Consider the following 14,056-nt stretch of genomic DNA (forward strand, 5'->3'; position numbering starts at 1 on the left):
CTCTCTCTCTCTCTCTCTCTCTCTCTCTCTCTCTCTCTCTCTCTCTCTCTCTCTCTCTCTCTCTCTCTCTCTCTCACTTCCACAACATATAACAGATGAGGGAAATAAATGATCAATCACAGAATATGACATCCAGGACTGAGCTTTGCTCCTGCTTCCCAGGGCTCTACCCCTTTTTACTGCTGCTCAATACCAGCACATTGACCCAGTTCTCACACACACAAACACACACACTGCTTCAGCCCTGCTGCCTCATCTCCACCACTCCCCAGAGGGGCAAAGACAGAGATGGAAAGAGGAGAAGTGGACACTGAGGGACAGAAATGTTGATGTGAATAAGCAGGGAAGAAAAGACAGGCAGTGGAGAGAAGAGGCAAGGCAGTGGGCCAAGGGAAGGACAGCAACCCAAGGTGAAGAGGAGGCGCACACACACACACACACACACACACACACACAAAGCTGAAAAAGTCCTGCACAGGAGGCCAGCTGATATGACTGTGCATCTATTGATCACAGTGCAGTGGCTGGCTGCTGAAGATGCAGTGGGGAGGCTTTCCTCAAGACAAAACTGGAATTAACATTTCAACAACACTTGAAGGATGTGAAAGTTAAAAAAAGCAACCAGATGTCATAAACTATAGCTGGAATTGATAAGTATGTCTACTTGACTTGCTAATTTGCTGGTTTTAGTGCAGGGAAAGTGGCTAACAAGGTTCCCACTGTGAGAAAATATTCTCAGCTGCTGTGATGTCATTAAAACAACAAAAACTAGAGGACATGCTTCCCTGAGAAATGTGCTTCGACTGCATGTGGTAGGACAGGGAGTGAGAAAAGTGGCAAATTTACTCATGAGAAAATCCCATTCCTGTATGGACTAAGGTCAGTTGTACATTAAAACAAGAAACTAGAAATTTCTAAGGGAAATGTGATCTAGACGAGGAAAGAGCTGTCGACTAAATAAAGGCACTGGAGAAAGACAAGCAAGAGACTGTCTCGTCTGCCAGCGCCTTTGTGTCTCATCTCAACAGTGCTCTGGTAATGAGGCGGCTCACTGAGCTACACACAGACACAAGCATCAACACACACACACGGACACAGAGAGTTTTGTTCAGGCAGCGTGGCCAGTCAGGGGACGCTGTGGGTCTTGTGACACCCATTAGGGAGAGGGTCACTGTGGGGGAGAATGGGAATGACATGCATGCTATGTTAGCAGGACTGGGTGCAGAGTGGAGGAGTGTGTGCCTGACATTCACTGCTTTAGCTCCAATAACGTTTTCACATTGTGTAAGTCAATCATTCAAAAACAGCACAGGTGGATGTATTTCCAGGGCTGCATGCTAACATGGTGTGTGGATATTGGCTAAAGAGAGCAGGTGTGGCACAATATAGGGCTCTGACCTAAAGGCTGCACAGCCAATCAGCAGCCAGGCTCCCAGGACCTTTACCAATGGGCCCTTTACAGGGGTCATTTATTAGAAGATCCTGCAGTGGCCTCTGATCCTCTGCTCCGGAAACCTGAATGACTACATACTAATAAACTAAAAATCACCTTACACATCATCAGATTTTTATTCTCAAACAGCAGTGGGGCAGATAAAGATTAAAGTAAAATCTTTCACTAGGCTCATGGTGAGCTGATGCATCTACAGAGCATTACACCCATTCCCTCACTCATCAAGTGCAACCCACAGCATCTATCACTTGTTCAGAATCTGATATGCAAACACTGCAGCAAAAGCTGATTTCTAAAATCCACATTTTCAAGCAAGCATTCATGACACCTTGCTGTTTTAATCGCTGACAACTACAGCCCTGAGACAAGCATCAGTCTCGCCCAGTGCCATTTGGCATTTATGCCATTTAACAGATTGTACAAGAGATCCTGCTTCGTCCTCGGCAGCAGCTCCCACCCTGTGTGCCCGTCAGGCACAGCTAGCCCCCTGAGGACAGGGCTTCTTGTCCTGAGGGCAGGGGCGAGGTCGGGAGAGAAAACAAAGGATGGAGAATGATGACAGCTCTGAGAACGAAGGATCTGCTGAGCTTTAGCAACACGACATGAGCTACTCTTGACTTAGCTTAAATGAAATGAAAACATACAGTGATATCATTTATTGGGAAAAAAAATCATATTTTCATCTGCTGTTTATTTACCTTGCTGGTGACTGTCCAAACAGACCTGCAGGTCAATTCAACATACAGTCTAACCAGTGGATAAACACGAAATACAAACTCCACAACATGAAAATACTGGTGGGCAAAATCGTGCCACACCCATTAGATGCATGCGGGCTGGGAGGCAGGTCAGTGGGGGCTCTGGTGCCTCAGGCCTGACTATATATGGCCATTCTGAAAGCAGAGGGAATCTTCCCTGCATACCATGCACAACGTGAGGAATTATGTCTTTTCTACTGTATGTTATCATTACTGTCTTTTTTGAATCCCTATACCCAAAGAAGACACCAAAGATGGTGTAGTGAGCCAGATGGTGCTGGGCCAGCTGATAAGGACTGAAGGAGCAGGACAAACTATGAATCTCTTTGTGCAGTGAGGAATAACACTTTCAGGAGTGCAGATATAAACGCATTACATTAAAATAACTAATGACTAGAGAACCACTGTGTGTACCAAACATGTACAGTGTAACACTTCCAGCACATGTTTATTTACAGCAAACAGGAGGCCAACGAACCAGCACTGTGAACCCACTGGTTTTTAGCCTGGCTCTATGGCAATTGTGCCCTTTTAGATAAAAGTGAGGAATACGGCGAGACAGTACGAGGGCCTAGGTTTGGGGTTTCAACTACTTTAACTAATCAGCATTTTATTGTGAAAATCTAAATCCTGTGATTGAAAACACTGGTCTGAGTTTCAGCAAACACATATGGCTCCAGTACTCATCAAACTGATGAATCGCTTCTTGTGGTAATACCATAGACAAGTGTGTTCAATCTGTATGCAGACCCAGGTTTCCATTCCTATCAACCAGCTGGCCAAAGCAAAATTAAGTGACTTAAAAGGGGCTTTTTAGCTATAACGTAATTTTCATTATGGCTGTCAGTCAAACTCTGCTGTGCTGGGTTTTCAGAAGTTGACTGTAATCTGGCACCTCTCCAGGGGCAACGGCTGCCCTCTTGGCAGAGAGCACAGCTGCAGAGCCAGGAGCACAGCATGGCCACGACAAGCTTGACATGGCATTTCAGGTCCTAGAGAGCAGCTCTGTTCTTTCATTTTCTAAGATTAAATGATGCTGCAATTAGTGCAACACAGGAAAGATGGAAATATAGACTTTCACTGTATGTTGTCCTTGGCCAGCCATTTTAGACACTGTCTGAAATGAGAATGATCAGTTTAGCTCTCTCTAACACAAGCAGCACTGAAAGAACGTTTCAAAATAAAATACTCTTTGAAAAATCCAAATGATTATTTAAAACGAAGCGTATTGGATCAAAGTGAACAAGGTTACAAACCTGCTCAGCCATGCAAACCCAACTTTCAATGAGCGACAGGTCAAGAGAATTTATCATTTCACTGCCTGTTAGTGCTGCACCAAAATCCCCTCAAAACCTATTCTAACAAATGTCATCAGTTTATAGTGCGTTCCTAGAAAAATGATCAGACCTTGAGTATTATGACAAATGGCTACAATATGATCAGCTTTCTTGTCAAAAGCAAGAAATCAAATCAAAAACATTTATTTCAACAATATCAAGGCCTGACATTCAGCTGCCTGCAGTCTGTCTTAAAGAGAAACAACCCAGAGCCAAAGGAAAATGCCCCTAAAGAATCAAAAGTCATGAGAAATCGAAGAGTAAAGAAGCTTGGTTACATTGTGTTATCTAAAGGGGCCTTTCTAAACTGTGACCAAGTGCCTGACAAAGCAGAAAAGGCCTCAGAGGGAGAAAAAACTCCACCCCACTTTCAGCTGGGGGGCTGTTGTGATTATTCGGTCGGTTGGCGTTTGAAACCCTGCAGACAAACACCTCCTTTCTGTGACTCTGACTGACTGACGGACTGAGAGACCCAAAAGGACTGAGGAGACAAACTCAGCTTTGTGAGAGTGGTGGGGAGGTTCTGTCTCAAACTGGACAGCTGCTCTTCTACCAGTTGCAGCCCCCACCCCCCTCCGCCACCACACTCCTACTGCACATGCTCACAGGCCACATGCTCTTTCAAGTGGCTAACATGACAGGCACAGCACTGATCGACAGGAAGCTGCTGCAGTGACCTTCGGGCTACAGTACGTCAGGAGACCTGCGGGCTGTTCCGACTGCGTCTTTGTGTCAGCTAATCTGACAGCCCAGTCTTCACACAGCCTCCAGTCCCACACAGCAGCTCTGGCAAACAGAATTAGCATTGGACAGTGAATGGAGCATCAGATTAACAGGACACAAAGAGGGAGAAGAAGTAACTTTGTCTCACACGTCCAGTTCGAAACCATCTGGACGCATAATATGCAAGCACCACAGAGGGTACCCTTATGACGACCGTCTGCTCCTCTCTACCGTGCACACGGCTGATTTCAGGTGTAGTGATCACATGAGCACATGAAGACAGATGGGTTCACTCTGAGAGCTGAGGTGGGGGGGGGCATCCTGGGAGTTCAGTGCACTGGGAGATTAAATGCAGGTCACTGAAGCACTGAGGACTATCAGAATTAAATACTCAACTTAGCTTAGTGCATAAGCAAATTGATGTTTTTTTGGCTGGCCTGCTACAGCTCACCAGTCTGCGTAGTAAACACAGGTAAGTGGCAGCAGGCAACAAAATGGAGTCTCCACTGTCTGCAACAATAACAACACAGGCTCCTTACATTAGCTCAGGATGGATGACTCCCCAACCCAAGGCCATCCCACCACATCTCGCTGTCTCTGCCTCCTTGGTAACGTCTTTCAACAGCAGCAATGTTCATTTTCAACACAGAAATGTGACACCAAGAGCAGATGGATTCCCGTCCACTGAGCTGGAAAAGTCCTGATTCAAACAGGATATTAAAATTTGGTGTTTAAAAATAATAACAGCTTAGGCAGCTGGTTGCTCTCATGACACACACTGTTTCTCCATCTCTGTCGCCTCACATGCTTTTTTGTAAAACGATGATGTAAGTGACAGAAGACAGGTGATGCATCAGACTGCAGACTGTCTGATTCAGTCTTTACACACACTCCTAACTGAACAAATAACAAAAACCAGACTGTGGTCAGACTGGTAACGCAACAAACTACCAGTACTCCACACTCTAACATTACATCTTTAAATTCAACCACCAGTGGTGTGGTGTGACAACATCTGGAAGAGGTGCCAGTTTCTTTGTTCCCACAGTAGATAAGAGGGGAAAAAAAACAGGCTGTGCAGTGAAAACAGGACAGGCCATGCACTGCGCCTCCAACCAACCTTGTATACTTGTCCATAGGTGCCATTTCCAACGACCTCCACCAATTCAAATATCCCAGCTGGGTCCTGAAAAGAAAAGCAGAGAAAAGCATTTCAGCCTGAATCAAAGCTGATGTTGAGGCTTTTCATTTAGAAAACGTAGTGAGCCAGCTGTTGCGCCCTGGTCCACCCTACGTGCCAAACGCATCCCGAACAAAGGAAAGGCAGACAGTGGCAACACCTCGCTACGGCTCAGCGCTCATTTTCTCCAACAAGCAGCGACACTGGAAATAAAACTAACTCGTGAAATCCACACGCAGGGACGCGTGTTTTATCGAGAACGCCAAAATAAAAACAAACAAACAAACAAACAAAAAAAACCAAAAAAACAAAAAACACAGGCTCGATCCCGCAGCACTCACCCGCAATGAAGCCAAGTCTATGTCCACTAGACTTTTAGCCGGAGAGTCGTTCGCCATCTTTCAAATAAAAGCCGAGTTTTGCGTTGCGTTTACAGATGTTTGCCGCTGGAGCATTTGCGGGGTCTTGGGCGGGTTGATTCAGCAGAGGCCGTCGCGTATTCCTCCGTGCGGGAGCCGCTCCTCAGCAGAAAAAGCTGGACTCTCGCTACTCCATGTTGAGGTGGCAGCAGCGGGATCCCTGTTCTCCCAGTTTGTGCCACTGGAGCCAGGAGACGCTGAAAAGCCCCACTTCCGGTGAATCCTTTCAGCATAAAAGCCGCGACTAAGAACCTCATACACCGAATTTGTAAATGAATGTGTAATTAAAACACTTAAATAAATACAGTGGAGAAATAAAACATCAGTATATTGTTGTAAATAAAACAGTCCATAAAATAGAGATAAATAAAGCACTTATACCTCACAACTGTACTTATGTATGATTAAATGTTCATTTTCACACCTGGCAGTAAAAAGGCAGCAGAAATAATCTTTGCTTATAAAAAGAAAAACGTGAAAAGCAAGCTCTTCGCTGTTACCATGTTTGTTTTGAACGCAAATATTATTTTATTCTGAAAGCAAACCTGTCTCTTTTCCGTCTGCCCCTGCTGTCTGCTTCTGTCTAATCTGATGCCGCTGTGATTGAGACCAGCACAAACCCAGGAAGCCGGTCGGCTGCACAGAAAGAACAGGGCTGGGCCTCCCTACATCCTGCACTGTCCACACAGACACATCTCACTTCTTATTTCAACCTGCATCTTAGCATTTCTACACTTGACACAAGCAGCAGGGCAGGTGAGATGAACAGCGGACCCCTCACCCCACAGCATCCTCATGGACATGCGCATGTGAGGCTTCACTGTCAACACTGGTGATCTTGGGTGTGGCAAGTGAGCAATCTCAGGAGTGATGCTGTGTGTGTTAGTGTTGTCTAATGTGGAAATACAGATGTGTCTGAACATCAGTGATTTATACCAATACAGCTGTCTGACACAACAGATCAATGTACAGGACAAACCTACTGGATTCATAAAAGCCAGCAGTCTAGACTAACAGCTCTTCACTGTTTTTCCATAACTCTTGGAAACTGTGTGTAGCTATAGACTAGGATAAAGTATAGTGTGCTTTCAAGTCATGTGTAGTTATGAGTATTTTGGTGTTAAACACAGTATTGTACACCCTGTCCTTTCAGACAGTTCACTAACAGGTCCAAATAGAGGCCAGTATGTCAACAGGAACACAGGAGAATGGTCGTTTCCAGGGTTTTTGTTATTTATCACATCTCCTGATTGAAACGGTCAAACAGACAAAGCTACTGTGTTGGATAAACAAACTTCACCATTCAAAGCAGGACAGGACGAACCAGTCAGACAGGATGAGAGTGAGTAACCTGGCGGTGGGGAGGCTCAAATGCTATACACAGCATGCTCGCACAAACCTGAGTGTCATTAGTTAAGCTCTGTAAATCAACTTCAGTCCTTTTGCAAGTCTGGTTTGATAATCATAATGCAAACCTTGTCCCCTTCCTACTGGCCACTGCCAATAAGTGGATATGAAGTCAGTGATTTGTTCTTATTCCTATGGTTCAATCTCAATTCAACTGCTCTGTGCAGTGAACTTTAGTCCAAGGGTTCACCAGGTTTATAGTCTCACACTGAGCTACTCTGAAGTGCTTTACTGCCATCTTGTGGATATTTGACACTACTGCAGTAACAAAGACATTTTAGGAGAACTTGAAGCAGTGCTTTGATTAAAATACAAAAAGTAACGGTACTGGACCACATGTATTACTTCATGTATTTCCTCAGCAGAATCAAAATGTCAGTGTTCTGTCATTTAAAGAAACTTTTTTAGAGAATATGCAGTAAGTGGGCAGAACAACCTGAAGACTGTGAACGCAGCAAAGAAAGACCATGTTGGTTTTGTTTCACTTCATTACTCTGCAGAACTTTATTACTAACTAGTTTTTTCCTTGTATTACAATCATCTTTAACCAGGTGGCTGCAGTAGGCAGTACTGTCTTACACCCCATTTGTGCCACTAGTCAGCAGGTTAATAATATTATAAATAACATTTAATACAAATGTTGAGTTGCAAGTCATGTTAAGAACATTTACACAGGACATTTCTGATAGAAAAATGACCCTTTAAAATCCAGTGCCATCTTTAAACGTCTCCGCCATTTGCAGCTGAACAAATGTCAAAAAGGCAGGACAACCAGAACAATGGCTACATCACGGTACAACCAAGGTCTTTGTTTCATTGTGAAAGTTCATTTTGTGATGCTGTGATAGCATTACAGACACATGAGGATAATTCAGTCATAAACATTAAATATAAAATAGGAAATGTGTTCTCTATTTGTCCTGTGCCTGTAATTCAACATCCTGTTAACCATTTTTTCACAAGAAAAGCAAATTCCTTCTTTCCTTCTCTTCACTGTTGTGACACTTGAGGTTTGCCAACAGCCAGATTCTCCTCTCCCCATAGACAGTTATATAAATATACAAAAATTAGGCAGCACTTGTTAGTCATTGCAAATACAGCCAGCAACCTGCCAGTTCTGTGCACACGCATCTATGATACAACTGTCTCAGTAAACTAAAGATGAGAGTATTTTATTTGAAAGTGTCCTTTAGTCAGTGTTAATCATTTTAGTTGAGCAGAAAGTCTGGTTCTGGGTATCCAAACAGATGAAAGTCACCCTGGTAACGTGCGTAGAGACGTCGAATGTCACGCTTGCTGATGCCTGAGAAGTAGTGCTCCACCTTGGTCCTGTTGTAGCGAGTGATGCCTGGAGGAATGGCTGGGTAGGACACCAGCTGGTCGATGCCTGCTGCTTTGAGGATGTAAGGGGCATCTTGCTCCAGTGTTTCATGGTGGCCAACCACACTATAGCGTATTTCACATGGTGCGCACAGCTCTGCATAAGTCACCCAGTGAATAACATGCTCACCAAACTGCCGATCCATACGCCGACGACCTTCTGCGTCACCCAAATAACGCACAAAGTCCTCAAAGTGCAGGCCAGAGGCGGTGAGGTCATTGTTCCGGTGGCTCTTGCGATACTTACGAATGATGGCTGGAGCAATGTCATGCTTGTACCACGGCTCGAAACGTGGGTTTTTCACAAACTTGTCTTTAAATGCAGAAATCAGGCGCTCAAATGGATCTCTCACGATGAGAAACTTAAAGTAGGTGTTTAATCTATTGAGGAACATAAGGATTCAGTTGTAAGAATCTGTTAAGGATGCTTTTCTACTTTACTAATTCATTTTTCACAGTAGATAAGCATATCTGAACTCTTATTGGCCTTTTTAAATTACAGTAACTGCAAACTAACCTGTGAGTTATTTCCTGTGGCATGAATGATGAAAGACGGGGCAGGCCATTTTTCTCATGGTCATGAACGAGGTTTTCTGGGATTTCCTCCACAGTGGAGAATGCTCCTGCCAACAGCAACATATATGAACGACTTCATTTAATTAAATAAACAGACCTCCAGCCACAAGTGTCATTTCATTTCCAATACAGTTGTGCTGTACCCCTTTGTGTATAAAATCACAACTGGTACTTACCAGTCATTCCTGATCATTACAATAGTAAGTATGTGCATTATCACCTTGATCCAGCCCATGCTTACCATTGAGCACAATGAGGACCTTCTTCCATTGTGTGTTGCCCACTTTAGGTGTCTGGCAGAACAGGATCTTGTGTTTGTCGCAGACAAAGATGCGGTCCAGGACAAACTTGTTGATAGAGATGTGAGTCAAATTCCTGAGGCTGCTGTTCTCACATACAGTGGACAACAGTTTGATTCTCCTGTCTGCGACTAACTCCCATTCTGCTACTGTAGGTCCAACTGGGGGCTGAGACACACAAACACAGTCTGACTAACAGTTTTGTCTTTAGTATGATGGCAAAGAAAAAAGGTGAGTTTTTTAATGAATACAGTCAGTGGCAGTACAATTAATAATCAGCTGTAGTAGTCACCTGATCTGACGGCCTCTGAACAGGATTTTCTGTTCTGGAAACAGGGACAGGTTTAACCCCCTTGGTGCCTGGCATTGTCCAACTCTGACCACCAAGTCTCTCTCCATAGTCTGAAAGTAACATATGAAAGTGGGCTGATCACTTTTATCCCTGAAGTGATCAACACAATAAACAGTAGCTTACCATCCACAGCTCGGAAGCTGATAAACTTGCTGACAAACATCAGGATGAGCAGCACCCAGCCGCACGCCCCAAGGAGCAGCCAGTGGTGCCGCATCTCTTCGCACATCAGCCGAAGGCCATGGAAACATTGAGCGGGACCCCACCTGGACCTGGACCTGGACAGACACAGCAGCTCCCTTCACTGGACTTCACTGGTTACCCATAGCTTACCATCACAAGGCTACCAAGTCTCACGCATTCACCGTGAGAGTCATCCAATTCAGACAGTTCACGCTCTCACGTCATACCTCCGAGTCCCAACACAGTGACCAATCCCATTTACTGTCCAGGTGCACACCTAGATACTTGTAGGCTGGCACCACTTCACTGTTTACACCACAGATGTTGAGTGGACCAGTTCCACCCTCACCTGAGATGGTATCTTCCAGCTGCTGATTGGCTGAACACACCTGATCCAGGTGGTCGGCACTGGGTAAGGCAGGGACTTTAAAGGACTGAAGCTGGGAACTACTAATTTAGTTACACGATGGGGTAACTGGCTCTGGTCCCCACAGTATGACAGTGTGGGGGTTCGGTTCGGTTCTGATGTGAAATACATTCATAGAAATAAATATTTGTGTGTTTTTGAAGATCTGCTGGTCAGTTAGATGTTAAATGTGTTTTCATGGTGTGTGGGCAGGGCCGCTGGTGAAATAACAGCGATAATCTCAGTCTGAACCTCTGGAGGACCTTGTCAACCCTTATATCGTCAATTAAAAACGACACACACACAAACTGAAAGTTCATCAGAGTGTTATCAACCACTGGCGTCTCCTCGATGGACTCATGTTTGACAGAGAGAAACTAGCGATTAGCGTTAGCCTCCAAACACAGCTAACTATCGCTAACTGTATTTAGGCTAGGCTAAGCTAATTACCGTTAGTCCGTTACTAAGACAACCAGCAGCCCCGCACAGATAGGTGTGGCTTTCCCAGTGGGGTTAAGTCAGGATGTCACCAGAACACCCTTGGGTCCTACCTTCGTGTTGACCTGAAGCTACTTCACAGCTGCACAAACTGTGGAGACGATGTTGGACGATGCCATAGCGTCTAATGGTCCAGCCTGCTCTAAAACAAGGAGCTCCCTCTAGTGGCGGCCTGGTGGAAACGCAGGGTTCTTCTTCTTCTTCTGTTGTAAAGGCGGTATGAACGTCAAGCGTTAGCGCCACCCATTGACTGGAATATGGGCAAGCATCGACTTATAGGAACTTTGCCTCCTTTAAATCCTTTTTAACATTGTATGTACTTTACAGTTTCTACCCAAAATACTTTAAATAAATAAGCTATTCATCTTATTTATAGAAGCTACGATTTGGTCACACTGATCATTACAAGCCTGCACTTTCCAAAAACACTGCAATAGCACTTGTACATTCCGCTTCCCTTTAATAAAGAAGTACATGCAGTCCACTCAGTAACCTTTACTATTCTCAGCCAGCACATTCAGTGTAACTCTTTACTCTTCACTGTTAAAGAAAAGGCATTAAAACTCAATGTACCTCTGCTTTAAAAAGAGTACTGTCTCCATAAAACATACTACTGTAAACTATAAAAGGCAAGAGGTTTTGACATTCATGAGCATTTTTAAAGGTGTAACTACTCGGATTGTGTTTCTCACTCTCCTGTCATAATAAAACCATAACTCTTAATCTAAGACATTTCAAAATGAAACATTCAGTTAAGCACAAAATAGAAATAATGAAAACACAAGAGCTCCTTTTATTCCATTTATTCCACTCGTAGAGGGGACAAATTTAGTTTTCATCAACATTGACTGTCTGCAGACCTGTCAAGGAAAAAAAAAAGTGGGGGGTCAAATTAAATGATGTCTTTATTGCTTCATGAACAGAATGACAATGTCAGTGCCATGTTTACCTTTGCATGTGGTGACAGGAACGTATGTGACCAGGGTGTACAGTTTGTTGGGGGAGTCCTCGTCCTCATTGCGTTTCCTGGACAGCCGTACGCGTATCCTGTACGGCACGTTCCTGCACAACATAAGCAAGGTGATAGTTATCACTCTCATTAAATACAAGCTATTCAATACGCTGCTGCAGCTGTTCCATTGGCCAACAATGTGTGATGGTCCCTATATCAGAGTAAGAGTCAGGTTTACTGCCAAGTAGGTTTCCACATATAATAAACAAGATGAAAAAAAAAGACTTGTCTAACAAAATCCTTCCTTTTTGAAGACAGCTATGTTGATTTTTGAGCTCTTCCAAACATTTAAGACCTTCTGACATGCAAAACATTTTTACACTAACCATACCTGTGTACCACAGACTGCAAACACAATGCCCCACCTTATGGTAGTTAAAACCTATTCAGATGCAGAGAAAGGTAAAAACCTATGTTCTGGAAAGTTTATCCTAATTTCAGCCTGAGGCATTGAAAATGTAATCCAATATAGGCAGAATGATCTGGCATTCCTCAGATGCTGCAGTCTGCCAGAGAAGCAAAAGGCTCATTACTAGGTTTGACTTGTTAGACTATGTGAAGTTTCTACAGATCTGACCATAAGTCCATGAAAGCAAACTGCTGAAAACAGAACTAAACTGAGATGACATCTACGCAAAGATTTGTAATTTGCTTGGTTCAATGTTATGTTTTGTCTTAAGTTGTACAATTTGGTGCTGAAATTTCTTAGACGTCTCATTGGAACTATATGTGGAACAGACATAAAACACTTTGTAAACTGAAGCTGGTAGCAGTCTAATTGCTTTAACCTGCAGGTTACATTGTGAACAAAATCTCGCGGTGTCCAAAAAATCCACTACTACTATATTATGACATCACTACTTAAGGTTGTTTAAAGAATAAAACACAGGAGTTCTAGCACAGATCTTATTCTTAACCAGGCCCGTAGTGTGTTTTTCCTGAGATACAATCATTAACAGCACAACTTCTCACCTGACACCCTTGCTCCACACTGCCTTGTTTAGACGAGTGTCAATGCGCACATCAGGAGTTCCCATTTCCTTCACAGCAAACTTGCGGATCTCCTTGATGGCACGTGGAGCCCTCTTCTTGAACCCCCTGCAAGAAGGGAATAGCAATCCTTTCTCAACATTTGCTGGAGTCAGTTTTGCAGATACAGTTTTAGTTATGTTATGGGCATGTAAAACACATTTTAACACTTTATAGGATAAATAATGTACAAAAAGGCTCTTTGTCACAGTTCATTACTGAAAATAAGTTAAAAAAATAAGTTTCAAGCAGTCACTTCAGTGGAAAACTCCAATATCCCGATCATGCACTTGCAGTACTCACACTCCATGGATGCGCTTGTGGATATTGATGGTGTACTCTCTGGTCACCACCTCGTTGATGGCTGAACGCCCCTTTTTCTTCTCTCCTTTCTTGGTTGGGGCCATCTGTAAACAACACATTTTACTGTTTTAGACACTTAGCTTGAATTACACATTAGCTATAAAAGCATCTAACGTTGTAACAATGCTGCACTGACGCTATACATTAACTACGCTAAACAGCACCTGTGTTAAAATAACCAACTAGTACCAGTTCAGTGAATATTTAAATCAGTATCACACATTTCTGGAGTCACAATGGCAGCTAGGAGCCACTCCGGCTAAGTCAGTCGAAGCGCTACTATTGGCCGCTTTTTAACATATTTCAGAACGTTCAACCGCCTCAAAACACCACAACAAAACACAACGAAACGACAATGTGCACGTTTATGATTGATATGTGACGTGATGCAGCTTTAACACGACAGGATGGCGTTAGATTTTACAAAGACATTTTCCGAAGAAAATACTCACATCGACTCGTAGTTGAGGCGGAAGTCGGAAGGACGGACCGAAAGCCGAGAATTGTGGGTAAAGGGAACTAGTCCGTTCGGTATAGTGTCCGTCAGCAACAACTGTAAAAATGAAGTATCCTAGTGTTGTTAATTCAATGGTCCATGTGTTTTTTGAAGCTCAATTATTTAATACATTATGGAAAAAAAACGATAAATGGGGGGAAAACCTGAAAAATCTAAATATTTTT

At 43.6% G+C, this 14,056-nt stretch overlaps 3 protein-coding genes across 11 annotated transcripts in view; all 3 read right to left on the reverse strand.

Annotated features, from left to right (window-relative positions):
• The window catches only part of LOC113127174 (mitogen-activated protein kinase kinase kinase kinase 4-like), a 28,516-nt gene extending 22,423 nt beyond the window's left edge, over positions 1–6,093 (reverse strand). For 4 of the 8 annotated variants that reach the window (XM_026301505.1, XM_026301506.2, XM_026301503.2 and 1 more), the window contains exons 1-2: positions 5,793–6,093; positions 5,392–5,457 (exon numbers count right to left, since the gene is read on the reverse strand). In XM_026301505.1, coding sequence (XP_026157290.1) covers positions 5,392–5,457; positions 5,793–5,849 — 123 coding nt within the window. In that variant the 5' untranslated portion in view covers positions 5,850–6,093. The remainder of the gene's footprint in view (positions 1–5,391; positions 5,458–5,792) is intronic. The other 4 variants (XM_026301509.2, XM_026301508.2, XM_026301504.2 and 1 more) reach the window with 3 other exon arrangements.
• Positions 6,094–7,751: 1,658 nt separating this feature from the next.
• On the reverse strand, positions 7,752–11,123 carry chst10 (carbohydrate sulfotransferase 10). Its single transcript, XM_026302244.1, has 6 exons — positions 11,025–11,123; positions 10,008–10,162; positions 9,825–9,934; positions 9,475–9,700; positions 9,175–9,280; positions 7,752–9,038 (listed from the first exon to the last, which is right to left on the reverse strand). The coding sequence occupies exons 2-6, from the start codon at positions 10,111–10,113 to the stop codon at positions 8,486–8,488; spliced, it is 1,101 nt and encodes a 366-aa protein (XP_026158029.1). The 5' UTR covers positions 10,114–10,162; positions 11,025–11,123; the 3' UTR covers positions 7,752–8,485.
• A 636-nt stretch (positions 11,124–11,759) lies between these two features.
• On the reverse strand, positions 11,760–13,885 carry rpl31 (ribosomal protein L31). 2 transcript variants are annotated; one of them, XM_026301752.1, is made up of 5 exons: positions 13,828–13,885; positions 13,316–13,419; positions 12,956–13,081; positions 11,921–12,033; positions 11,760–11,831 (listed from the first exon to the last, which is right to left on the reverse strand). In XM_026301752.1, the coding sequence occupies exons 2-5, from the start codon at positions 13,417–13,419 to the stop codon at positions 11,800–11,802; spliced, it is 375 nt and encodes a 124-aa protein (XP_026157537.1). In that variant the 5' UTR covers positions 13,828–13,885; the 3' UTR covers positions 11,760–11,799. The 2 variants fall into 2 exon arrangements, with proteins under 2 accessions (XP_026157537.1, XP_026157536.1); XM_026301751.1 differs by lacking the exon at positions 13,828–13,885 and having other exon boundaries at positions 13,316–13,434.
• Positions 13,886–14,056: the final 171 nt, after the last annotated feature.

The sequence above is a fragment of the Mastacembelus armatus genome, chromosome 2, assembly GCF_900324485.2.
Source record: "Mastacembelus armatus chromosome 2, fMasArm1.2, whole genome shotgun sequence".
Lineage (NCBI taxonomy): Eukaryota > Metazoa > Chordata > Actinopteri > Synbranchiformes > Mastacembelidae > Mastacembelus > Mastacembelus armatus.

Coding starts and splice junctions, on each gene's coding strand:
- chst10 (XM_026302244.1), bottom strand. CDS start 10,113: ATGTGCGAAGAGATGCGGCACCACTGGCTGCTCCTTGGGGCGTGCGGC. Junction 9,935..10,007: donor CAGCTTCCGAGCTGTGGATG/GTAAGCTACTGT, acceptor TGTTACTTTCAG/ACTATGGAGAGAGACTTGGT. Junction 9,281..9,474: donor GGTCCTCATTGTGCTCAATG/GTAAGCATGGGC, acceptor TGCTGTTGGCAG/GAGCATTCTCCACTGTGGAG.
- rpl31 (XM_026301751.1), bottom strand. CDS start 13,434: ATGTGTTGTTTACAGATGGCCCCAACCAAGAAAGGAGAGAAGAAAAAG. Junction 13,082..13,315: donor CACAAGCGCATCCATGGAGT/GTGAGTACTGCA, acceptor CCCTTCTTGCAG/GGGGTTCAAGAAGAGGGCTC. Junction 11,832..11,920: donor TCCTGTCACCACATGCAAAG/GTAAACATGGCA, acceptor TTTCCTTGACAG/GTCTGCAGACAGTCAATGTT.